Source organism: Lepidochelys olivacea (assembly GCF_965140295.1).
Source record: "Lepidochelys olivacea isolate rLepOli2 genome assembly, chromosome: 10".
NCBI classification, from domain to species: domain Eukaryota; kingdom Metazoa; phylum Chordata; order Testudines; family Cheloniidae; genus Lepidochelys; species Lepidochelys olivacea.
In genome coordinates this window covers 48,413,071-48,439,385 of record NC_140420.1, presented here as the reverse complement: position 1 = coordinate 48,439,385, position 26,315 = coordinate 48,413,071, and the positions used below count along the sequence as shown (strand labels likewise).

General features: G+C 48.5%; 1 protein-coding gene across 5 annotated transcripts; it reads right to left on the bottom strand.

The window, feature by feature from the left end:
* Window positions 1-1,254: 1,254 nt before the first annotated feature.
* SNX33 (sorting nexin 33) lies at window positions 1,255-21,334 on the bottom strand. Of its 5 annotated transcripts, none has more exons than XM_084642323.1 (3): window positions 20,263-21,334; window positions 17,883-19,436; window positions 1,255-3,417 (listed from the first exon to the last, which is right to left on the bottom strand). In XM_084642323.1, exons 2-3 carry the CDS (start codon window positions 19,348-19,350, stop codon window positions 3,164-3,166), a joined length of 1,722 nt encoding a protein of 573 aa, XP_084498449.1. In that variant the 5' UTR covers window positions 19,351-19,436; window positions 20,263-21,334; the 3' UTR covers window positions 1,255-3,163. The 5 variants fall into 5 exon arrangements, with proteins under 5 accessions (XP_084498449.1, XP_084498450.1, XP_084498451.1 ...); XM_084642324.1 differs by having other exon boundaries at window positions 17,883-19,414; XM_084642325.1 differs by having other exon boundaries at window positions 20,267-21,334.
* Between the last annotated feature and the right edge of the window lie 4,981 nt (window positions 21,335-26,315).

Here is a 26,315-nt window from a genome sequence, read left to right as displayed (position 1 = left end):
AGCTAGGCAGCTGGAGCTCCGGTTGAAATCAGTAAGAACTGCAGACACTCAGCACCTCTGCAAATGAAGCCTTTAGTGAGGCGTGTACACACTCAGCTCTCCAGCATCAACCAGGAATATCAACTGAACCCAGAGGGACCCAGGAACTGCAGCCTCAGAGCTATTGGGCCTCGTGGAGTCTGCACACCCTCTCGGTGCTCCAGGCCAAGCACTGGAGAACTCAGCCCATGCACTACTCGTATCCCTCTCTCAGGGAAGATATCAGTGCAGGCAAACGTGACAGTTGTTTGCATTTATTGTTGATACAAAGGGAGCATGTGGAAAATGAGACGAGATGGAGGCCTAGGGCTCCAGGCAAGGCCAGCATGGCCCTTGGCACCAAAACGTTTGAGCACATCGGCCTCCAGCACTCATCTAACAGGGTTAGTGTTGCTGCTCTTAAGTGGGAATGAGGTTTATTGCAAGTGTGAGGCCAGCAGGACTCATCTTCTGGCTGGAGTGTCCCAGCCCAGTGCTGGGGGAAGTGGCCATTACCTGCTGGCATCCTTGGACAGGAGCTGCAAAGTTCCCCTGGGGAAAGGTAAGCTAAGGCATCTTGAGTCACCAGGGACTGATGTGTTTCATACAACCAAGAGGGACTTGTTGAGCCATCTTGATGTCCTAAGGGTATGTCCTAGACCAGGGGCGGGCAAACTTTTTGGCCTGAGGGCCGCATCGGGTTTTGGAAATTGTATGGAGGGCCAGTTAGGGGAGGCTATGCCTCCCCAAACAGCCAGGCGTGGCCCGGCCCCTGCCCCCATCCCCCGCCCTGCTTCTCGCCCCCTGATGCCCCTGACCCGGGACTCCTGCCCCATCCAACCCCCCCCCGTTCCCTGACGACCCCTCCGGGACCCCTGCCCCATCCATCCCCACCCCCCACACTCCCTATCCCCCAGCTGCCCTGGAACGCTCCTGACTGCCCCCCGCCACCCCATCCAACCCCTCCTCTCATTCCTGACCACCTCCCCCCCCGGGACTCCTGCCCCATCCAACCACCCTTCTCCCTGTCCCCTGACTGCCCCCGGAATCCCTGCCCCTGAGTGCCTGCCCCCCGCCGCCACATCCAACCCCCCCCCCCTTCCTGACTGCCCCCCTGGGAAGCCTCCCCTTCCTGACTGCCCCTATTCAACCCCCTTGTTCCCCACCCTCTGACCGCCCCAACCCTTATCCACACCCCCGCCCCCTGACCACCACCCCGAACTCCCCTGTCCTCTATCCAACCCCCCCTGCTCCCTGTCCCCTTATTGTGCTGCCTGGAGCACTGGTCGCTAGCAGCACGACAGCCATGCCACCCAGAGCACCAGGACAGGCAGCTGTGCAGCCCGGCTGGAGCCAGCCACACCTCAGCGCAGCACAGAGCACTGGGTCAGGCCGGGCTTTTTTGCAGCTGTGCTGCCCGAGGAGCTTGCAGCCACGCCACCCAGAGCATTGCACCAGCGGGGCAGTGAGCTGAGGCTGTGGGGGAGGGGGAATAGCAGGGGAGGGGCCGGGGGCTAGCCTCCCAGGCCAGGAGCTCAGGGGCCAGACAGGAGGGTCCCATGGGCCGGATGTGGCCTGCGGGCTGTAATTTGCCCACCTCTGTCCTAGACGATAGTGCTGGGGAAGAGGTAAGGAACAGGCAGGGAGGATGGTGTCATGGCCAATATGACTCCGGGAAGCTTCATCCTTGCATAAATGCCTGGGAAGGCAACTCCAGCTGCGGATGAAGGGCTCAGAGGAGGTGCGGGAGCAGAAGATGATGGGGACACAGGTCTAAATTCAGCTCTCGGTTACATCAGTGTAAATCCAGTGACTACAATTAAATTACTCCAAATTTATGCTGGTGCAACCAAGGGCAGAATTTGGCCCAGACTCTCTTACCAAGGCCGATAAAGAATTCTTTGCTTTTGATGCTTTAAACCTGACTCAGATAACATCAAGTGCAGCAACGTAGAGATAGTGGGCCTGATTCTGCCCTCCCCGGTGTAAACCAGGGATGACTCCATTGAAGGCATGTCAGAGTAAAGCCTGTGTGAGATGAGTCTCAGTCCCAGTGGATTCTGGGGTGGGGAGCTGTGGCGAGAGGATTGGGGAGGGGATATTATTTTGTACCATATGTGTAGTCCCATCCCAACATTCACCTGCTTGTCTCGGGACTGAGCCATATAGAAACAACACTGAGATGGCTCCATAACCTTCCTCACTCTGGAGGCAGAATGATCTTTCCTGGGGCATTTGCCATGTTGCTTTCTTATTCTGAGAGCTGGTCAGTCCAGGATTATTACACTCCTAGGGTTGAAAATGACTGGAGGGCAACCAAGCTACATGTGGAATTTCCAGGAGTCAGTCTGAACATTAGCACTCCAATGCCAACTATCTTGTTGCTAGAGCTGGTCAAAAAGCTGGAAAAACAGTTGTACAGGAAATTTCACAACTGGTTCCATTTCAGGGGGGTTGAAATGGGCCCATTTTCCACAAAAGTTTTGCTGATATTTATATAGTCAACCTTTTATTGAAAGCACTACAGAACATTTTTGGTAAACAGACACAGTCAATAAAGATTTCAGTCCCAATTTCCATAATGGTTTCTAGTAAAAAATTATTGGTAAAAAATCTCACAGAAACTTTTGTGAAAAATGGAAAATTATGACAATTTTAAAAAAAAGTTCCAGTTTTGAATAAAGGCCTTTTTTTCCCATCAGAAAAGCTTTGTGTGTGTAAACTTTTGACCAACTCTACTTGGGATGTAGTGTATTAACCTCCCTACTGTATGGAAACATGTTTCCAGAAGCTAAAGCTTATTGCAAAGAAAGTTAGTGTCATAGAGTCAGTGTCCATTTCGCTTGTGAAAAGTACCTATGTCCTGCCCATAAACTCTGGGAGATGGAATGGGACTGGGGGTCAGTCTATCAGAGAAAGAAGTGGAATGGTCAGCCGGAAGACACGAGTATAACAATTTCCTGCATATCTCTGCAAATTAGTTCAAGGAAAATGGGGAAAAGCCAAATGGAATCTGGACACTGGCATCATGAGTTTCCATTTGTTTTCAGTCCATTTCAAACAGGAAGGTCTGCAGGGCTCCAAGGAGCGAACCACGCAAGTCCAGATGAACAGAGGGAAGCAGATGCATCAGGCGTGGAAGGCATTAGAGGTTGTCATACATGTGTAAAGTTTTTTCCAGCTGCTGGCTGACCCTCTGGTAGAAGATGATCTGTTGTTTCAGGTAGGACTGCATCATTTTCTTGAAGTCCGCTATGCGTCGCTCATGGAAGTGGTTCATCTCCGCCTGGAGGGAAAAGCCGACCACGCGGCAGCGCTTCCGAATCCCATCTGCCTCTTCCTGATCCATCTTCCCCTCGTCACTCATCCGCTGGCTCTCCTTCACCTTGGCAAAGGCTCCTGCAAGGGGGAGAGAAATGAGACACCAAGGGTTAGTAAGATGTAAAGAGCGTGTCCCAGCACTCCCTCTCTCCAGGCTGTACCGTGTCCTCCTCTTCCACCCCAGCATCCCAAGAGAGACGAATGCTCATTGTGAGCAGCAGGAGAGCTACAAATGCATCATGGTCTGGTTCTGTTTCCCCTTGGCTCTAGACCCAAGTCTTTCCCTTCAGGTTCACATACCTACTAATGCCTACACATTCCTATGGTCCTGGAAAAATCCAGCACTCCCTCTGCCAAGCCACACGAATGATGCCCTCCCTCTTCATCCTTAGTCCTTTCCAGTCTCCCAAACATCTGACTATGCGGGACTGAATGAAAATAGGCATCTGGAAAAACTGCATCAATGCAAGGCCTTGAGTGTTGCTTTGCTATACAGCCAAGGTACTGGGAAGGCACCAGCGCACTCAAATGTTCCACAGAGAGCTCTGGACAGCCATGCTGGGAATCACACCCCAGGGGGGCAATCTCTGAGTAAGTATGGCTCCCTGCACAAGAGAAGGAATGGATCCAGTGAAGGCCCTGTGTGCTTTAGAGAAGCACAATACTCTAGCACCATTTGCTCTGACTTCATGGATCAGACAGAGGCTACATTTTCATCAAGGTATGACACAGTTTGGCCCTGCCATGTGGCTAGATCGACATGTGTTAAAACGTTGCTGGGCCACTACCGGGTTTAACAGCCCACTGTTTTCAGAACATACATGGGGCTTTAGTGGATCCTGCATCATCCAGTACATAGCGCATCAGGTTGATCATCAAAAGACCTGTGTTCTGTCTCCAGTTTTCCCATTGTCTTGCTATGTAACCTTCAGCAAGTCACCTAACCTCTATACAGAATCATATAATCATAGAATATTAGCATTGGAAGAGACCTCAGAAAGTCATCTAGTCCAATCCCCTGCTCAAAGCAGGACCAACACCAACTAAATCATCCCAGCCAGGGCTTTGTCAAGCCAGGCCTTATTCCACCACCTCCCTAAGTAACCCATTCCAGTGCTTCACCGTCCTCCTAGTGAAATAGTGTTTCCTAATATCCAACCTAGACCTCCGGCACTGCAACTTGAGACCATTGCTTCTTGCTCTGTTATCTGCCACCACTGAGAACAGCCTAGCTCCATCCTCTTTGGAGCCCCCCTTCAGATAGTTGAAGGCTGCTATCAAATTCCCCCTCACGCTTCTCTTCTGCAGACTAAATAACCCCAGTTCCCTCAGCCGCTCCTCATAAGTCATGTGCCCTAGCCCCCTAATCATTTTCACTGCCCTCCTCTGGACTCTCTCCAATTTGTCCACATCCTTTCTGTAGTGGGGGGCCCAAAACTGGATACAATACTCCAGGTGTGGCCTCATCCGTGCCGAATAGAGGGGAATAATCACTTCCCTTGATCTGCTGGCAATGATCCTACTAATACAGCCCAATATGTCGTTGGCCTTCTTGGCAACAAGGGCACACTGCTGACTCATATCCAGCTTCTCGTCCACTGTAATCCCCAGGTCCTTTTCTGCAGAACTGCTGCTTAGCCAGTTGGTCCCCAGCCTGTAGCGGTGCATGGGATTCTTTCTTCCTAAGAGCAGGACTCTACACTTGTCCTTGTTGAACCTCATCAGATTTCTTTTGGCCCAATTTGTCTAGGTCACTCTGGACCCTATCGCTACCCTGCAGCATATCTACCTCTCCCCCCAGCTTAGTGTCATCTGCAAACTTGCTGAGGGTGCAATTCATCCCATCATCCAGATCATTAATAAAGATATTGAACAAAACCGGCCCCAGGACCGATCCCTGGGGCACTCCGTTTGATACCAGCTGCCAACTAGACATCAAGCCATTGATAACTATCCGTTGAGCCTGACAATCTAGCCAACTTTCTATCCACCTTATAGTCCATTCATCGAATCCATACTTCTTTACCTTGCTGGCAAGAATACTGTGGGAGACCGTATCAAAAGCTTTGCTAAAGTCAAGATATATCACATCCACCTCTTTCCCCATATCCACAGAGCCAGTTATCGCATCATAGAAGGCAATCAGGTTGGTCAGGCATGACTTGCCCTTGGTGAATCCATGTTGACTGTTCCTGATCACCTTCCTCTCCTCCAAATGCTTCAAAATGGATTCCTTGAGGACCTGCTCCATGATTTTGTCAGGGACTGAAGTGAGGCTGACCGGTCTGTAGTTCCCCGGGTTCTCTTTCTTCTCTATTTAAAATATGGGCACTATATTTGCCTTTTTCCAGTTGTCCGGGACCTCTCCCAATTGCCACGAATTTTCAAAGATAATGGCCAATGGCTCTGCAATCACATCAGCTAACTCCCTCAGCACCCTTGGATGCATTAGACTTGGACCCATGGACTTGTGCATGTCCAGCTTTTCTAAATAGTCCTTAACTTGTTCTTTCACCACTGCGGGCTGCTTACCTCCTCCCCATACTGTGTTGCCCAGTGCAGCAGTCTGGGAGCTTACCTTGTCTGTGAAGACCGAGGCAAAAAAAGCACTGAGTACCTCAGCTTTTTCCACATCATCTATCACTATGTTGCCTCCCCCATTTAGTAAGGATCCCACACTTTCCCTGACCTTCTTGTTGCTAACGTACCTGTAGAAATCCTTCTTGTTACCCTTCACATCCCTTGCTAGCTGCAACTCCAATCGTGCCTTGGCCTTCCTGATTACACCTCTGCATGCTCTAGCAATATTTTTATACTCCTCCCTAATCATCTGTCCAAATTTCCACTTCTTGTAAGCTTCCTTTTTGAGTTTAAGCTCAGTGAAGATTTCGCTGTTAAGCCAAGCTGGTTGCCTGCCATATTTGCTATTCTTTCTGCACATCGGGATGGTTTGTTCCTGCGCTGTCAATAAGGCTTCTTTAAAATACAGCCAGCTCTCCTGGACTCCTTGCCCCCCCATATTAGCCTCCCAGGGGATCCTGCCCATCAGTTCCCTAAGAGAGTTGTGACAGGGTCGGGCCAGATGGCTACAGGAGAGTAATCCTATTGGGATCCGGGCTACAGGAGAGTAATAGAAGGCAGATATATTAGCCCCGGGTTAAATAGGTCCCTTTTCCCTGGGTAAGGTAATAGGGAAGGTTGCAGAACAATCAGGAACCTTCTGTAGACAATTAAGACAGGCTGATTAGAACACCTGCAGCCAATCAAGAAGCTACTAGAATCAATTAAGGCAGGCTAATCAGGGCACCTGGGTTTTAAAATGGAGCTCACTTCAGTTTGTGGTGTGTGTGTGAGGAGCTGGGAGCAAGAGGCACTAGGAGCTGAGAGTGAGAACGCAGACTGTTGGAGGACTGAGGTGTACAAGCATTATCAGACACCAGGAGGAAGGTCCTATGGTGAGGATAAAGAAGGTGTTGGGAGGAAGCCATGGGGAAGTAGCCCAGGGAGTTGTAACTGTCACACAGCTGTTCCAGGAGGCATACAGCATACATCCATACAGCAGCATTCCACAGGGCCCTGGGCTGGAACCCGGAGTAGAATTGCCTAGGTTGCCACCCACTTCTACTTCCCCTACCAATTCTTCCCTGTTTGTAAGCAGCACGTCAAGAGGCGCACGGCCCCTAGTTGGTTCCTCCAGCACTTGTATCAGGAAGTTGTCCCCGAAACTCTCCAAAAACTTCTTGGATTGTGTGTGCACTGCTGTATTGCTCTCCCAGCAGATGTCAGGGTGATTGAAGTCCTGCATTAGAATCAGGGCCTGTGATCTGGAAACTTCAGTTAGTTGTCCAAAGAAAGCCTAGTCTACCTCATCCTCCTGGTCTGGTGGTCTATAGCACATGCCCACCACGACATCACCCTTGTTGCTCTCGCCTCTAAACTTAACCCAAAGACTCTCCACAGGCTTTTCTCCAGTTTCATACTGCTCTCTTACATACAATGCAACTTCTCCACTTTTTCTCCTGTACCTGTGCTTCCTGAACAATTTATACCCATCCATGACAGTGCTCCAGTCATGTGAATTGGCCCTTCAAGTTTCTGTTATTCCAGTCACATCATAGTTCCTTGATTGTGTCAGGACTTCCACTTCTTCCTGCTTGTTTCCCAGGCTTCTTGCGTTTGTGTACATGCACTTAAGATAACTAGCCAATTGCCCTACTTTCTCAGTATGAATCAGGAGACTTCCCGTCTTGTACCCTCCTCCTTGTGTTTGCTCCCGGTATCCCATTTCCCTACGTGTGTACCTACGTGTGAAGAGGGGATAATCATTCTTACTCACATTTGTAAAAAGTGCTTGGAGAACTACTGATGAAGCGAGCTACATAAGGGCCTATTATTTGATTATCATAGACTAGGAATAAATCTACATCACAGCGACGCAGAATGTTAAAGCTGCTAGAAGAGGCAATAGATTAACAGAAGGAAGAAGCGTGAGGTTTTATACAGTGTCTCAGAGATCTCAAGACACCCAACAAAGCAAAGGGTTCAGTTCTAGTAGTGCAGTGACCACAAAGGTGAGATCTGCACATAGCAATAGCTTATGCACCTTTGGATCTGTGGCAGGAGGGATGGGAAAGAAGGATACTCCTGCTGCTTCTTCCTCTTATTGCAAAATAACATGGGGAACTTATCTTCCTCCTGGGCAGCCACCACAGAAGGATAAAACAGACCCCAGTTCATAGATTCATAGATTTTAAGGCCAGAAAGAACCATTATGATCATCTCGTCTGATCTGCGGCATAGCACAGGCCACAGACTCTCACCCAGTAATTCCAGCATCAAGCCAAATTCTCCTCTGAAGGACAATCTCTATAGCAGTGGAGCAGCTCCCGCATATGCAGTGTGATCAATGGGTACAGCAGGCCCAAAGTCTTCAACAACCTTTCATCTCCCAAGTGCCAGGCTCAAACGTAGATTAGGTTGCCTGCTCTAAATACAGTAAATTCACCATTGTCCATAGCGGAAGTTTGTCCTTATCACAACAGGCTTTTCTGCTAGATCCCACCATTCAGGTGGGCCTCTCAGGGATTGTTTAAACCTACTCCCAATCATAGTAAACTCTGCTGATATAAGTCAGGCATAAACCAAAATAAGATTATGCACACAGGAAGGAGTTTGCTCAGTTGAATGTAACTGGTTTAAAACCCTATTTAAGTTAAACTAGTGCAACTTTCTCATGTGGACAACCTCTTGCGGCAATTTTACACCAGATTAATTCCATTGATTTCAGTGGAGCTGCTGCTGATTTACACCAGTGAAAGTCAAAGGACATTCAAGTCCTGTGTGTTGTGTATTCTGCTATGTTGTACCTGCTGTGCCTTTATTATTATGTATTCCCATAAACATGCACATGTGACTAAGAGCCTCAAGGCAGAAACCAGTCATGTTTTGACACATGTCACCTGTGTACACCAATGGCACTATATAAATAACAATTACCACAAAAGCACCACACGGTTTGTTATAATAAATAGACCATGGCAGGAGAGGCCAGAAGAAGATCAGCACAGGCTGCTTAGTCAACACCGAGGTGCATTAGCAGAACAGTGCCCAGAAATGAATAGCAGGAACTGCATGTCAGGATGAAGATGCATTGGCGGAGTTCTGTGGGGTCCCAGAGCAGGAGGACTGAAAGGTCAGGATTCATATGTACTGGCAGAGCTGCATGAAGGCAGCTTCCACAGCACCTGTGTGTCCTATGCTTGGCTCTAGCAATTGCTATCAGGAATTTCCACAGGTACTCTATTCGCCTAGGCAAAAAAAATTAAAACCTCTACTGCCCAAAGAGCAAGGATTGCGGGGAATTAAAGACTTAGCGGCTTAGGAGGACCAGGCATGCCTTTTTGAGACCCTGCTTGAAATCTAACTCGTGTAAGATGTCAGGGGAATCACATCAGCTCCTAACAGAATTTGATACACTTGTGAAAAATGCTCTGTATGTCTTTGCACTGCTCCAGTACTGCTGAGGAGCATTGCTCTCAGGGGATAAGCAATGTTTCCCCTATCTTATGCCCTATGTCATGCTTGTTCTTCCTCTCCTGTGCAACCCCACGTGCTCCCTAGTGTCAGAACTTGCCACAGGACCCACTCACTATGCTCCAGAATTTCATATTTCATGGGGGGAAAAAAAGGGGGGGGGATTTTTAAAGCCATGAAAGGGGGAATTGGATGGGTGCCCGATTCCCATCAATTTTAATTGGGTGTCCAAATCCCTTAAGCAGCTTTGAAAACCTCACTCTGAGTTTCTGACCCTTACAGTTGTGAAGAAAACCTTCCAAACGTGCACAGAGCAGAGCGGAGCCAATGTGTCTGCTGAGTCAGAGAGCCTCACAGAGCCTGAAGCAGTAGCTCAGAGAAGAGTGAACTGGCCCATTTAAATGTCAACATTATTAACTATTTCACTGCTGACTTTAGCAGAAACAGCCAGCTAGAGTGCTGATCCTGCATTCAAAAACCCTTCAACCCTTCCTCAGCTGCCAAAGCTCCCAGATTCTTCCCCAATGAGTGTTGACATTCACCTGAGGCTGCCATAGCATTTCCAGCCTGCAATATTAAACCGCCACGGAATCAGAGCCCTTGGCACTGAATTTAGGGCGAGTTTGCCACAGACTACATGGGGTCTGGCTCACATTGCCCACAGATCCTCAGACGACCAGTTAAAACACCTCACTCACCCTGCCCCACCAGCAGAGTCCAGCCATACTGCAGAGAGGGCCATCAGCACTTTAGATACCAAGTGGAGGGAGGGAGGGATTAGGCTGTGCCTTTACTCGGTGCCTTTACATGGAGATAGCTATCTCTGTGTAAAACGGTAATGGAGACTAGGCACTATGGTCTTTACCCCAGTGGAGATAGTTGAGGTAGACCCCAGCTGGAGGAGGAGAACTTAGTGTTGATCCCAGATATGGTTCATCAAGGTACAACTCCCTGTGCCTTTGTCTCCACTAGGATTTTACACCCCGAGAGCGATCTTGAGTTAGCCATCTTGAAGTAAAAACACACCTGTTTCTGCAGTGAACACCTAGCACTAGACAGATCAAGCCTGTCCAGGGATCAGAGGTTAATTTAATCCAAAGATTCACAGCACCTCCCCACCCTTTCCCAAAAATGGCCTCAACCCAACCCTGGAGGGAAGGCACCTAACTATAGTCAGGATCACTAAGTCATCCCAAACCAGATCCAATACCATCCAGCTCCTCCAAACACCCTCCTGATAGGGTCCCTGCCCAGCCGGTACTGGAAAGAGGATGGACTAGATAACCAGATTAGTTATTTCCTTTCCAACATCTAGGATTGAATTATCCAGAGCCCCTGCCACTAGGAACATGACTGAGCCAGAGGCCTCGCCCACCAAGTCTCCCGGATATTGGACTATCTTTGTGTTCACCTTCACAAACCAGTGACAATGTGGGCATGTGAGATGGCCTAATTCCTTAGGTAACTGGAGTGGTACACTCAGTATAAGACTGCGATGGGGGTATACAAACCTCTCACGGGCTGGAAAGGGTTAATGAATTGGAGTGAGCACAATCAGCACCACCCACTATCCCTGCAGTGGGTGTCAGGCCTATAGGAAGAGCATGAAAGGGGACAGCTTGCTCAGGTATAGCTACCTAGGAAGGTTTCAGAGTAACAGCCGTGTTAGGCTGTATTCGCAAAAAGAAAAGGAGTACTTGTGGCAGTTCTCACTTGGGGAAAGAAGCCAGGAACCAGGCAGGACTGTGGCTAGTCAGAGCCTCCCTGGAGGGAAGGCAGACCGGACACTGGACTGTTTGGGTGTATTGGAGACCTGCTGATGCCATGGTAGAGGGTGCCTCACCTGAGGGGAAGGGTGGGGTCTGACAGCTCAGCCACAGGGCAGGTGGCCCATTAACCTCAGAGGGACTGAGAACTAGGACAAAGACTCCTTTATTTTGTGATTATTTGGGGACTGTGACTTTAAACTCTGTTACTTCAGGTGCAAGGGAGCATGGGGCGGGGGTGTCAGTGTTTGAACTTTCATAGTGAAATGGACAGAGAGCTGAGCCACCGGAATGGGCTGAAAACCCCACTGGGGAAACTGAGGTGGAGCGAGTGCAGCACAGGGGACAGTGATCTGATAACAAAGACAACCCCCCAAACTCCTCAGACTTTGAGATGTGTTAGGTCTCTAAAGATCATTTCCACCTTGTCCCCAACCGAGAGCAAGAATTATCTGGAAGATCCTAGTCTCCTCAGACACGTAGGGAAATCCTTCCCAAGCAGCAATACACGCACACAGAATCACCACCATTTCTCATTTTATCCTTTGTTTCCAATGAACCTGGAGGACTACTGCAAAGGAGAATGCATGAACCTCCATTGGACTGCCCAATGGCTAGACGGTTTGACTTTGTTTGTCTGCCCTTATTATTCACTATTTGTAAACGCTCTGTGAATGAGATTTTGTTTGCGTGAATATTAACAGATTCAGTGCTCGTCCTGTAAATACGGTTATTTGTATGGGTATGGGGTCATTAGTAATTCACTGATAGTTACGCACTGTACAGGGGTCAGCATCACCATGTTGCACGATGGACACTTGACAAAATTACTGGATTTAGTGACGGACATTGGCGGGGGGGGAAGGGCGCTCCCGGCTGAGGCAGGGGGTCGGGATGTGGGTCCCGGAGTGGAACCAGAAATGTGGGGTTCAGGGTGTGGGAGGGTGCTCTGGGCTGGCGCAGGGGGCTGGGGTGTGTGGGGGCTCCAGCTGGGGGTGTGCAGGCTCTGGAGTAGGGCTGGGGATGAGGGGTTTACGGTGTAGGAGGGTGCTCCGGGCTGGGACCAAGGAGTTCGGAGGGTGGGAGGGGTATCAGGGCTGGGGCACGGGAGTGGGGCACGGGGGTGTGTGTGCAGGCTTCAAGCAGCGCTTACCTCCAGCAGCTCCTGGAAGTAGCAGCATGTCCCTCCTCCGGCTCCTATGCGGAGGTATGGCCAAGTGGCTCTGCGTGCTGTCCCATCCACAGGCGCTGCCCTCACAGCTCCCATGGGATGTGGGGCAGAGGCAGCATGCCTGCAGAGCTGCCTGGCCGCACAACAGCAGGGACGGGGAGTCACTTGTGGGGAGCCGCCCGAGGTAAGCACCCCCACAGACCTCAAAATTTTTACCACAGACACTTGTGTCCGTGTATGGACACATTGCCGACCCCTGGCTCTGTACTCCTGTTTAAGACGTTTCAGTCCTTCTGATCAAGGGAGCAGAAAAAATCCCATGTGACCAGACACCATGATTAGTCAAATAGAACAACTTACAAACAAGCCACATGTTTGCACAGCCTGTTCAAAGAATCCCCAGTTGCATATGGATTCGAAAAATCTAAGTCTGTTTAGGAAAAGAATAAAAGGGTAAATTTTCAATGAACTCTGGGCCTTACTCTCCGCTGGCTTCTTGTCCAAAGTGGATGTAATGTAGAGCTCAGCAGGAACCAGAGTTTATGTTTTGTAGGAAATTCCACAATTTCAATTTTTTTCCCCATTCTAAAATGGACAACAAACTAAATATTTCCTGTGAAAGAAAATCCCCCTCAAAAAATTGTTTTGGAGTCAACAGAAATGTTTCCTTTTGATAAAATCAAACTATTTCCTTCCAATTTCAACCATTTAATTTTTTTTAATTTTTGTTTTTAATATGAAAAACAATGAATTTTGTTTCAAAATGAACAATTGAAATGGACCATTTGGGAAATATCAAAATGAGACATTTCGATGTCATCGAGAACCTTCATTTCATTTCTTTCTAAAGAAAATTTCATCAAAATGACACATTTTTCAAAACATGTTAATTTTAACCAAAATGGTAATTGTTTGTCAAAAAAAAGACATTATGATTAAAAATTTCCAACCAGCTCTAGTGTAAAGTGCTGCCAAATCAAGAGGATAGTGTTTCACCCTCACTTTGCAGTGGGGTAATTTACTGCAAACCAGAAGAGTCAGACTCATTCTTAGAAATGAACAATTCTACTGGCCTTGATTTTAAAATGCAGTGATTGCAAAGGATAGTGCTCTGTGTCAGAGGCAAGTCAAAATGGGCTTCACAAGGCACTTTATTATTTATATCACAGGAGTACCTCGACGCCCTGATCAGGACCCCACTGTACATGCACATAACAAAAAGTCAGTCCCTGCCCCAAAAAGCTGACAGTCAAGTAGCCACTTCACGGGCAGATACAAGAGTCCTCTTTCAATTTTGCTTTTGCTTCTGAGGGTTGAACTAATAGACAGAGCTTTTCCCTCTCTGATTTCTGACTTTTAGGCCGTGCCTAGCTTAGAATGTTTGGTCATGTTGTAGCTCTGTTTAATTGATCGCCAATTCATCTGAGCTAACTAAGGCCTTGTCCATACACAGAAGTTGTACCAGTTTAACTGAGGCCTTGTTCACATGCAAAAGTTGCAATAGTTTCACTGAAATCAGTTTTCAGACTGATTTAAATGAATGCAAACCCCTAGGTGAACCCTCTAATTTTGGTTTAAGGTGGCTTATTTTGGTTTAGCTTAAAGCTGTTCCTAATTGACTTGAGTTAAATCAAAATAACCCTGGTTTAAGCCAAAATAAGAGCATCCACATAGCCTTTTGCACCAGTTTAACTAAATCGGTTTTAAATACACCATCAATTCAATTGCTGCAACTTTCTCATCTAGACAAGCTCTAACATGAGTGTAAATGCAAATGATGGCACTCCACCTATGTTTAATCTTGGGCATGATTCACCCTAAGGCTCCGGGAGGGGAGGGTCAAAGGAAAAATGATGCAGGCAGAGAAACAGGTCTGAAAGTCATAATGAGCCATAAAGTGAGCCACAACCAGGAACACTTTCTGTGGAATAACTAATTTAGCATTTACACTCAAGTTCACTGGAAATTAACTAGCTTACATGACACCATGAACAAAAGTCACCATCTAGACAAGCCTTTTGGGGGGGGGAGGTAGCTGATGCTTGTGGGAAAGGCTGTTTCTATTTTTTTTTAAATTCTGCAAGAAGGAATTCTCTTCGGCTGTTTGCTGCATTCCTCTCCCCCGTTCTTGAGCTCTAAGTCTATTTGCATGAAAACAGAATCTCTCCTTCCTAAGAGTTTCTATGAAGGCCAGCTGCGTGCGCCTGACCTGAGGTTAGAGTCCTCTGTTTGTGACAGCACAGTAGGCTGCCGGTGGAACTTAACATGATGTCACAAACAGAGGATTATGACTCCTGCTCAGGATGTAGCAGGAACAGAAGCTCTCTTTAGAAACAAAGGTTCTAATCTAAGCCAAACCCTGCCCCTGGTTACAGCCACAAGCCTGGTTCAGGGCAGATTCTGGGCCCTACTTTCATACAAAAGTCCTTAGTAATAAAGAATGAGTGGAAAGAAATATAGAAAATCTTGAAGATTAAATTCCATCTTGGGGTACAGCTGAACAGTGGGGTACAGTGAAGGCAGCTGAGTGATACCGAAGAGGAATTTGGCTCCCAAGTTTTAAGAAGAATTGTTTCTAGCTGAAATCTATTATCCAGGTTTTCTGGGGGGTTGTAGCTGCTCTCCCGGGGTAAATTCTGCCATCGTCACACACAGAAAGTAGCACTTTACTCCGTTAGTAGTGCCATTCATTCCAGTGGAGCTACTTATAGTAGCAAGGTTCTTCTGAGGCCACATCTACACTACAAAATGTTGTCAACCTGACTTACGTAGGCATACAGCCACCGCAGTTATTAAATCACTTGTGTGTGGACTTGGCTGCTTGTGTCAGCCGTGCACGTCCGCACCAGGAGCGCTTGTGTCGATTGTATTGGCAATGTGGGGCATTGTGGGACAGCTCCTGAAAGCCAGTAACAGTCAATGTAAGCAAGGCAGTGTCTACACTGACACTGCATCAACCTAATTACGTCGACCATGACTCTCTGCCGCTCGGAAAGGTGGTGTTACTAAATCGGCACAGCTAGGTCGATGCAAGGCAGCTTACGTCAAACTAACCCTGTAGTGTAGATCAGGCCTCAGTTTAAGGGTGGCTCTCTCAGCATTTAGCAGGACACTTCCTCATGAACACATAAGCATTTTTTTTTACCTGCAAGCCAGGTGTGACTCACTGTTCTGGTAAGATAAACCAGATCCCACACATAAGCCGCAGCCCTTCTGTCCGTGCTATGGCTTCCTGGATACTTACAATGGCATTGTAGAAAACCACCTAACAGCCCAGCCTTCCTGCCTGTACCTTTTACTGGCAAAATATTTGCCCTACAGTGAAATCAGAGCTGGATCCTCTTGCCAACTTCCTCCCCTTGGATGGAAATGCAAGTCAGGGGGGCTGGCAACCCCGAAGGAAGACAGTCTATGGGTAGATTTTTCTCCAGTGGGAGTTAGGTGCCTGTGCTTTTGGAAATCTATCCCTCTGTGAAGGACAAGGCTGTTTTCTCTTGAGCAGGCATTTTGTTCCTGCAGCACCTCCAACCTGGGCTTCCTGGGGTTGTTTACAATGCAGTACCTCTTGTTTTGCCACATGTCCCCGAAACACCCAAATGTCTCACTTTCGCCAGGCCACATATGAACAGAGGAGGGAGCCTGGCACAAGCAGTTGGACTTCTGAGATTGAAAGGGACTGCCTTTCCCCAAGTGCACTACTTTCTGTAGTGATTCTCACAACTCTGCTGCTAGCCAAACACAGACAGAAACAGTGTGTTCAGGAATCCAGGCCTCACCAAGACTCTGACGCCCGCTACTCTGACAAGCAGCATGCCAAGACTTTGTGCTGGCCTTGTTACTCCCACCTCGCCAACGATCGTCTCCTGTTTCCTGCGCACTCTCTGTCCTCTTCTGGGATAAGACAAGATTCTCCAGCTCTCTGGCCCAACTGGGCAGCCAGCTCTGCACTGGCAGACATGGGGCAATGAATTTCCAAGAGGTCTTGCTCTCTGTACTCTGAGGCTCTCTGAGAGGAGCTAACAGAGGCCTTGGGCTTCCCTAGAAGCAAATGACTGTGTAGGCTCAGAGAAAACATGATCCTAGCCACCTGCAGAAGGTGCCCTGGGCTGCTCCCTGCAACCAGCATCGCAAATCCGAATGCATCACAATCAGCTCTGCCAGTGTGGGGAAACGGGGATTTATCTGTCGCTAGATTTCCTTTCCACACATTACTGGAGAGACTGAGGATACTTAATCAAGGTCTCATTATCTTAATGTAGGAAATGAGAAAGGAGGAGGAGGAGCTGTCTGGTCCTGGTCATGAGGTGATTCCTAAGCAGGGTTCATTCAAGAAAGTCCCTGTCAGGGCTGAACTCCCCAGCGAGGAACCAATCACAGGGCTGCCAAAATGCACTCCGCTTCCCCTTCTAAGTGTGAGTCGGTGGGAGGGAAATTAGGCCTGGTGCCGCAGCCAGAGTCAGGTAAAATGTCAGACGGTCACGTGGAATGCCAAGAAATATAGGGCATTAAGCAGCAGCACATCTGACTTCTGTATAAGGCGGATACTGGCCCATATCCTGGTCCCAGAGATTCAAACAACCCTTTCCAGAGGCAGCATGGTCTAGGCCAGTGGTTCTCAAAGCCAGTCTGCCCTTTGTTCAGGGAAAGCCCCTGGCGGGCCGGACCGGTTTGTTTACCTGCCGCGTCCGCAGGTTCGGCCAATGGCGGCTCCCACTGGCCGCGGTTCGCCGCTCCAGGCCAATGGGGGCTGCGGGAAGGGCGGCCAGCAAGTCCCTTGGCCCACGCTGCTTCCCGCAGCCCCCATTGGCCTGGAGCGGCGAACCGCGGCCAGTGGGAGGCACCATCGGCCGAACCTGCGGACGTGGCAGGTAAACAAACCGGTCCGGCGCGCCAGGGGCTTTCCCCAAACAAGCGGCGGACCGGCTTTGAGGACCACTGGTCTAAGAGACTGAATATGAGGCTGGGAGAAACAACACTTGAGATCTGCCACTGACTCACTGTGTGCCTTGGGGAAGTCACTTAGGCCCAAATTTCCTGAAGTGGCCTCTAATATTAGCTGTTCAACTTTAAACACCTCAGCAACTTGCAAAGTACGGTGCATCCATGACTCCAGCTGAAGTCCCCAGGGGCAGGAGATACTAAGGTCCTCTGAAAACCAGGATCTGGACCTTTCCAAATTTGGCACCCAGAAAAATGAAGCACCTAAAATTCCAGGTCCCTGTCGATACCTTGGACTCCAATTTAATTGTTCTCAGGTTCCCCGGATGTAAAATGAGAGCAATAATGTGCACCTGCCTCCTAGGACTAATAGGAGGTTGAATTAGTTAATGGGGGCACAGCATTTTTAAAGGCAAAGTACCATGAAACTTCCATAAGAGTCTGCCTACCTCCTGTCTTGAGAGGCCACCCCAGATTGTCCCCAACGGAATGCAGTCCAATCCTGCTCCACCTTCAGGAGAAGGGCACCTCCATTAAACAGCCAAACCTTGCCTTTCCCTTGGGCGCTCTCCTGAGACAGGCTTATCATGGCAGCAACTGAGGCCCAGAGAAAGCTGCATCTGGGCATGGCTTACCTTTCTGAAGATGAATGATGTCTGGGAAGTTGGAGAGGAGACCTTGGTATAAGGAGAGAGTGTCCAGCATGAGGAAAAGGTCGTTCTTGGGCTGCTCGGCGAACATCTCCCCAACGGTCTCGTACGTCTTGCCTGTGTGCGAGATGGCGTTGTTGAGCGCATCCGAACTGTAGGGCGGGTCCATCTGGAAGGAGTAGCTGATGGCTTGGAAAGCGTTGCCTAGCTTCTGGAACTCCTTCCGGAACCCCCCCACATGCTTGCGCACCAGCTCCGAGGCCACGTTGGTCAGTTGCAGGACGCTGTCGTCCATCTTCTTGCTGAAGGCCTTGAAAGAGTCCACCCGGTCTTCCACGTCCTGCAGGTCCTGGTGCTCTGTGGGGATCTGAAAGGTCAGCAGGAAGCTGGCCCCCACCATCTCATCCTTCTCTGCCCGCCGCTTGCCCATCTTCCACTGCTTGTCATCGCGGCAAGTGAGGAAGTGCTGGAAGCCCTCGTACTGGGACAGCACCGGATGGCTGGTCATGTGATCCATCCACAAGATCAGTCTCCGCTTGCGCTTCTCGATGAAGTCCTCCTCGAATCGCCCAGTGGCCTGCTTCTCGGGCAGGTGGGGAACTGAGATCACTGTGAACTTGTTCAGCAGGCGGTTGTACAGCCAGTCAAAGTGCTTGTACCGCCGGTAGACCGGCGCGTTGATGCTGCTGGGGGTCAGCTTGTAGGAGATGTAGCTCTTGATGCCCTTGAATTTCGTTTGCTTGGTGGGCTCCTCCACAGAGCAGATGAAAGGGTGCGGGTTGGCTCTCCACTGAGGGCCCTTGGAACCCATCTCGATGGTGTAGGTCTCAGCGATCTTGGACATCATGGGCACATCTCCCAGGATAAAGGCCTCCACCCCAGAGCGGACGAAACAGGAGAAGCGGTTGAGGTTCCGCCCCACCACGCTGCCCCTCTTGGAGGAACTGATGCTGTCCTGCCTCTCCAAGGCCGGCTTGGGACGATAGCCAGCATTCTGGTGGGGGTACGCCGCAGGGTACTGCAGGCTAGGGGAGGGGTGCCCATTGGTGCCAGGGCTTCCCTGCGGCTCTTCCACCACTGTGCAGCCATCATCCCAGTCGTCCCAGTCATCATCATCATCATCCTCAAAGCTGCCCTGGTGGGAGGTGTTGGTGTTGGAAGGGGGAATGTAGAAGGACTCATTCCCAGGGGAGCTAGCTGGACTGTTTGAATAGTCTGTATAACTGGAGCTCGACCGGGACCTGAGGATCTTGACGTAAGAGGCGGGGAAGATGCCAGTTTCTCCTCGGCTGTTCTTGCCCTGCAGCCACCCGTCCAGGGAGTTTTCGCTGAAGATCACCAACTCCTCATTCTCCTGGATGCTGATCTCTTCTTTGTTTTCACTCTGGAAGTTGTAAAGTGCTCTGGCTTTCAATGCCATGACTGCTCCCTGGAGGACTGTATAACTTGACATCCCCCAGGACCACCACTAACCAACACCTCAGATGCTTCAACAGTCAGAGACACAGTCTTATAATCTGTAAAACACCGGTTTATAATCTGTAACAGTGATGTGGAAAGGAGTTTAGTTGAATTCACCTTGAAGTAACAAAAATATATATGTTTATATTTTTTTCTAATTTTTTTTAACTTCAAGGCCTATACATGCACACCGCCGTCTAAATTCATCTGTTAAAAATGGCATTCCTAGGGCAATCAAACATGTTTTGCACCCTCCATTTAGGTGATATAGGCCTCAGTCAGATGGACACACATCCATAAAGTTGTCAGCTCCATGTAGATTTTATCTAGCTGGCAGTTTGTCTCTGCGCTGTCCACCTTTCGTGTTTGAATTTACATTAAAAACATCCCCAAAATAATCTTGCTCAAATACAAGAAATCAAAAATCCCCCCCCTTTTTTTGCTCGAATTCTCTTTTTTAGGGATTAAGAAAAAAATTATAAATCTTGACCCATCTTCCAAAAAGCATATCCAGTGCAATTCAGAATCACAGTGCTTGAAAAATACCTTTAAAAAAAGGCAAAACAAAACAAAAGCACAACCTTAAATGATCCCAACACAAGTATTTTGCAATTCCTGATGGGGCTGATTTTTTGAAATCCACAAACCTCCAGGGGGGTGGAGGAAACTAAAAAGCCAAATAGCAATCCAAGCTTGAATGTGTCACGCCTCTCACACAGTAATAACAACACAGTCGCCTAAAAATCCCCACCCTCTTCAAGAAGATGTTAAAAGTTCACGCGAAGTTTAAAAACTGAGACAAAAAGAGAAGTAACTGGGCTCTTCCGGGATAGGGAATCTTTAAATCACGTTTACAACCCAAATTGGCAAGTGCTAAGTAAAAAGGGAAGGATTTGCCACTCACCCACCGACACAACGTTAGACAAGCCCCTGATGAGGGCTGAAAGATTTTAGAGTCAGATCCATCGATTCCGTCTGAATCCTGTTTGGCAAAGGGGTTTCTTTTGTTGGGATTATTTCCTGACCAGTTCCTCTCTGCGCCCTGAAATTGATAGCCAGAGCAAATAATAATCCAGCCCTTTGGGGAGGAAACAAAAAACAACCATCAAAAATGTGGCAAATTCCCTTCTCTTCAAACGAGCTGCACACAAAACCCACCGAAGTTCCTTCCAAACGCTGCAGTGTTTCCAGGATGAAAAATCAAAGCGCCAGGCAGGGAAGCAGCGATCCACTGGATCCCTCCTTCGGAACACTCCCTGCAGCTTTTGGGGGTCAACAACAATGAAGTTTCCCAAGTCCAGCGACTGCAGGGGAGTGGGGTGGGGATGTGACTCCGTTTTCTTGTGTCCGGGAGATGAAGAGCGGGGAGGGGGCGGGGGGGGGGAAGCTGCCTAAAGAATTCAGCAAAACAGAGGCACTTCCGTTTGGAGAGACAGATAAAGCCAGGAGACACACTCTCTCCAGGCTGCGCTGGGCGAAAAGATCTCTACTCTGGTCCCAGTTCTGGCTGCTGGGGAGCTGCGCCTTGCGGGGAGACCTGGAGGCCCAAATAACCACATGTGCCCCTTCAGACCCCCTTCTCCAGGGGCAAGGACCGGTCACCTCCAGGAGAGCTCTCCTCCCTTCTCTCCATCTTGCCGAGCCGCCAGCCGGGATCAGCTCCAGCCAAAGCTCTGCGCGCACAAGATGATCCCGGCCTCCGCAGTTCTTGCGCAGGGCGCTTATGCAGGAGAAGCCCCAGCCTCTGGGCTCCTCCTCCCGGCTCTGAGCTCCCAGGTCCCGCTCGTGCCGCGGAGTTTTCCTTGTTGATTCCTTCCTGCGCCTGCTGTTTTGGGGAGCTGCCTGTTGCAGCCCGGGGTCTCCCCTTTCCCTGTTGGCTCTGCCCCACAGGTGCCCCTGGATTCCTCTGCCCCGCTCCACAGCTGGGTCCCTCTCACACTCCAGCCTTTTCCATGACGCAAGGGAGGGAGGCGAAGCTCGAAAGTTTAAAAAGCCTTCAGGCGAACACAGAGCCAGGCAGCGGGGAGCCCAGCTAGGTCACAGGCTGCCCTCTACAGGCAGCCAGCACAGCTGGCCCAGCGGGACTGGGTTTCTTACCAATGGCGGGCATTTATCTTCCCGCGTATCAGAGGGCCTGATGCACAGCTGGATCGGAGCTCTTCCAGAATTCAGGGGTGTTCAGAGCTGGGGCGGGTAATAGTTAGCTTTTCATCTGTAGATATCAACCTGCTTTACAAAGGAGGTCAGTGTCATTACCCCATTTTACAGATGGGGAAACTGAGGCACAGATGGTTAGGTGACTTGTGTAAGATCTCCCAGCAGGCCAGTGGCAGAGATGGGAATAGAACCCAGGTCTCCTGACTCCCAGTCCAGTGCACTAGCCACAAGGGCACACTGCCAATTCCCTTATTATAAGTCAATAATTTTAATAATTATTGTTATAATAAAAACATACAACCTAGAGCTTGATTTTCTGTCCTTTGCACAGGTACAAACAAGGAACAACTCCATTAAAGTCAATGGAGTCACACCGATGTAAACCTGGAGTAAGTGGAGAATTGGACCCCTAGTGTGTCATATCTCCTCTGCCTGTCTAATTGGGACTCCAGTCCTGCAAGTTGCTCCCCATAAATGAACGTGGTCCCACATGGAGCCCCACTGGAACAGCGTGCAGGATCAGGGCCTTAGATTACATTTCACTGGTGCAGGGAGTATCTGTATTTGAGGGCTTGTATCACGCCTGGCACATTATCTGTGCTTAAAAATAGTAATTAATTAATGTCTACATTTCCCCAAATAGGTACTGGACCCAAGGGCGTCACTACAAATAACTGCAGGAAACACTGGTATTTCCATGTGCCCTGTGTGATCGCAGGAACAGAACATCACGTGAAGACTGGGGCTCCTTCTATTTAGTTTTTGTTTAGTGCTTTATCATTTTTATTGAACGCAAAAGCTGGTGCGTTCACTGAGACACATGGAGCTGAATTCAGACCGTGTGCAGGAGGCAAAATGCAGAGCCAATGGAGCTGCTCCTGCTGACTGGAGGTCTGAATGCGGTCCATACTGTGTTAATTTCTAGTGAGATACCTGAGACTGTAAATACAAAGAAACAAGGAAAGGGGTGAGTTTCTCAACTTTCTCAGCTCATCCACTCATCCTACTTTATAGGAAGTAAACAAAAGTGAAGTCTGTGAGGACCTAGCCAAGAGAAACAGTGTGCTCTCCTTTAATCAGTCCAACACCTATGTTTTAATACACACATTTTCTGGCTTTATACATCCTAGCTTCAGGTACTAATTGTTCTTTTGTTTTGTTTGTTATCACCTTCAAAAAGCTTTATTTTTCTAGGGTGGTCTGTGCTGGTTGGTTCGCTATGATTTGCATAAGCAGATTCTACATGAGATATTTTCATACAGTATCATGGCAGGGTGGTTAATAGCTGATTTTTAGAGCTCTGCTCCCAAACTTCAATCCTGTCAGCTTTAAAGGGCCAGATTCAGCATTATCCAGCACCTTGTTTAGTCATTTGCACCTTATGCAAATTTTACACCAATTCTGTGGTGGTGTAAATAACTACAGAATGCCCTTTGTCTCTTTCACCCGCTCCCAACTTCATGCCTTCATCACTGGACCAATCAACTTTCACTCAGGGCCCAATCTCACAAGGTGCTGAGCACCTTCAACTCCTATGGAAGGTAGTGTGAGTGGTGGCATCCAGCATCTCCCAAGAGGAACTCAGCACCTTACAGAATCAGGCCATTTCTTTTATCATTCAAATCACTCCTAAACAAGAGCTGGCCAAAAGTTTTTGGTTGAAAATTTTTGCTGAAAAATGCAAATTCAGCTACACCAAAACATTTTGCGAATTCATGCCAGTTTTGAAGTTTGTTTCCAAGAAAAACTATTCTGAAAAAATCAATTGGTATGAAAAAAAATTGGTATGAAATGACTTTATTGTTTCAAAATTTCCTTTATTTTTTTTCAAAGTTCAAAAGTGTTAAAACATGTCTGAATTCTAAACAAAACATTTTGCTTGACCTGAAATGAAATAGGTTTTCACATAAGAACGGCCATACTGGGTCAGACCAAAGGTCCATCTAGCTCAGTATCCTGTCTTCCAACAAGAAAAGGAGTACTTGTGGCACCTTAGAGACTAACCAATTTATTAGAGCATACGCTTTTGTGAGCTACAGCTCACTTCATCAGATATTTTCCACTGAATGCATCCGATGAAGTGAGCTGTAGCTCATGAAAGCTTATGCTCTAATAAATTGGTTAGTCTCTAAGGTGCCACAAGTACTCCTTTTCTTTTTGCAAATACAGACTAACATGGCTGTTACTCTGAAACCTGTCTTCCAACAGTGTCTTCTGCCAATGCCAGGTGCCCCCAGAGGGAATGAACAGAACAGGTGATCACCAAGTGATCCATCCCCTGACGCCCATTCCCAGCTTCTGGCAAACAGAGGCTACGGACACCATCCCTACCCATCCTGGCTATAGCCATTGATGGACCTGTCTTCCATGAATTTATCTAGTTCTTTTTTGAACCCTGTTATAGTCTTGACTTTTCAATTTGCCAAAAATTTGGAAAATGTTTGTTATTGGTCCGACTCGAAACTAATTTTTTTTGCACTTTTTTAAATTGCCACCCAATTGAAATATCCCACAGCTCTGCTCCTAACAATCCATTGGTCCCACAAGGCCAAAGTGTGCAACCATCGCAACCCAACCCTGCTGTCTGCTACCAGAAAGGAGTACTTGTGGCACCTTAGAGACTAACAAATTTATTTGAGCATAAGCTTTCGTGAGCTACAGCTCACTTCATCGGATGCATTCAGTGGAAAATACAGTGGGGAGATTTATATACATAGAGAACATGAAACAATGGGTGTTACCATACACACTGTAACCAGAGTGACCACTTAAGGTGAGCAATTACCAGGAGGAGAACGGGGGGGCATTGGCAGAGGGGCATTGGTCAAACTGGACAGTCTCTACGTAAAAGAATAAATGGACACAAATCAGACGTCAAGAATTATAACATTCAAAAACCATTTGGAGAACACTTCAGTCTCTCTGGTCACTTGATTACAGACCTAAAAGTGGCAATACTTCAACAAAAAAACTTCAGAAACAGACTCCAACGAGAGACTGCTGAATTGGAATTAATTTGCAATCTGGATACAATTAATTTAGGCTTGAATAGAGACTGGGAGTGGATCGGTCATTACACAAAGTAAAACTATTTCCCCATGTTTATTCCCCCCCACCCCCCACTGTTCCTCAGAGATTCTTGTCAACTGCTGAAAATGGCCCACCTTGATTATCACTACAAAAGGTCCCCCCCCACCCCCGGTAATAGCTCACCTTAAGTGATCACTCTGGTTACAGTGTGTATGGTAACACCCATTGTTTCATGTTCTCTAGGTATATAAATCTCCCCACTGTATTTTCCACTGAATGCATCCGATGAAGTGAGCTGTAGCTCATGAAAGCTTATGCTCAAATAAATTTGTTAGTCTCTAAGGTGCCACAAGTACTCCTTTTCTTTTTGCGAATACAGACTAACACAGCTGCTACTCTGAAACCTGTCTGCTACCAGTGTCATTTACACGGTATCTATTTGTGCCTTTACAAAGTCTGCACTGGAGGCCCAGGATTATGTTTGCTGTGTATTTTTCCTCCTGCAAAGGAGCATATGTCTGTGGTGCTGTACACATAATAAAGTAAAGAAGGGCAAATCTGTGTGGAGAGGCATCACAGGCCAAATTTGCTTTAATCATGACTCATTTAACTTGGACATTTATTATTAATCATTATTATTATTCCACTTTTGTGGAACCTGGGGCACATCACTGTCTCTTCCCTGAAGAGTTCAGCCTATGGGCCAGATCCTGAATGTTCTTATGGACATAAGCAGCCTTGAGTAGTCTCACTGACTTCAACGGGAGAACTGGCACAAGCAAAGCTACCCAGGAGATTAAGCATTTCCAGGATGAGGCCCTATAAAATGAACCAGAAATGGGACACATTAAGGATGCCAGGGTAAGTATTATTTAGGTCTCGATCCTGCAAATGCTTTAATGGCAGAATTCTATTTTTTCTTTATAATTTCAACAAGTAATATGCTTATTTTTGAGCATTTTTTTCAGATTTGTATCGATTTAAATTTTCACAGTTGCAGATTACGGGAGGCTTGGATGATGGGGTGGGGAGGTCAGACAATTATCTAATGACAGTAAAGGTTGAGATTCAAAAAGAATGCTTTAGAACCCTTAAGACACAGACTGTCAACATCGCATGTCAAAATACACAAATTAAAGATCCTTAAACACAAGTTCTCAAGCGCCATTCGCCTCACTTTGCCTATCTGCAAATTTCCATAATTGTTGATGGGAATATTGTGTTAGCAGTTTGTATGTGTGCGGTGAAGCGGACATTTAGTGACCACAGTGTAACCCCTTGCCGAGCCGATTTAAGCTGCACCCGCGGCCTACTCTCGCGCTCTGCGGCCCAGCGCCCCAAAGGGATTTAGGTGCTAAAGCCAATGGGCGTAAGGCGCGTGAGCACTTCGATGGGGTGGCAGGATCGGGGCCTGACGCGGCAAGCGCCGTGGGGCCAGGTCACAGCAGCCGCCGCCCCGATTCGCGGCTGACATCCGAGGCTGTTCTTTTCTGCGGCCTCTGCCCGCTGCCACCCCCGGGCCGGCTGGAGCACGGTGCAGGGCGGGCTCCGGCTTGTCTCCTCGGCTGGGCCCCTGCAGCGCCCTGCGCACAGCAGCCCTGGGGGGGAGGGCGACACGGGCACCCACAATTCAGCCCCCTCCCCCGAGTAATTAGCCGCGGAAAGCCCGGGGAAGCGGCGGCTCCGCACCCGGCCCTGTCCGTGCTGGGCCTAAGCCCGCCCGCCGGCCTCCCTCGGCTCCGGCGCCACAGGCCTGGCAGCGCTGCAGCC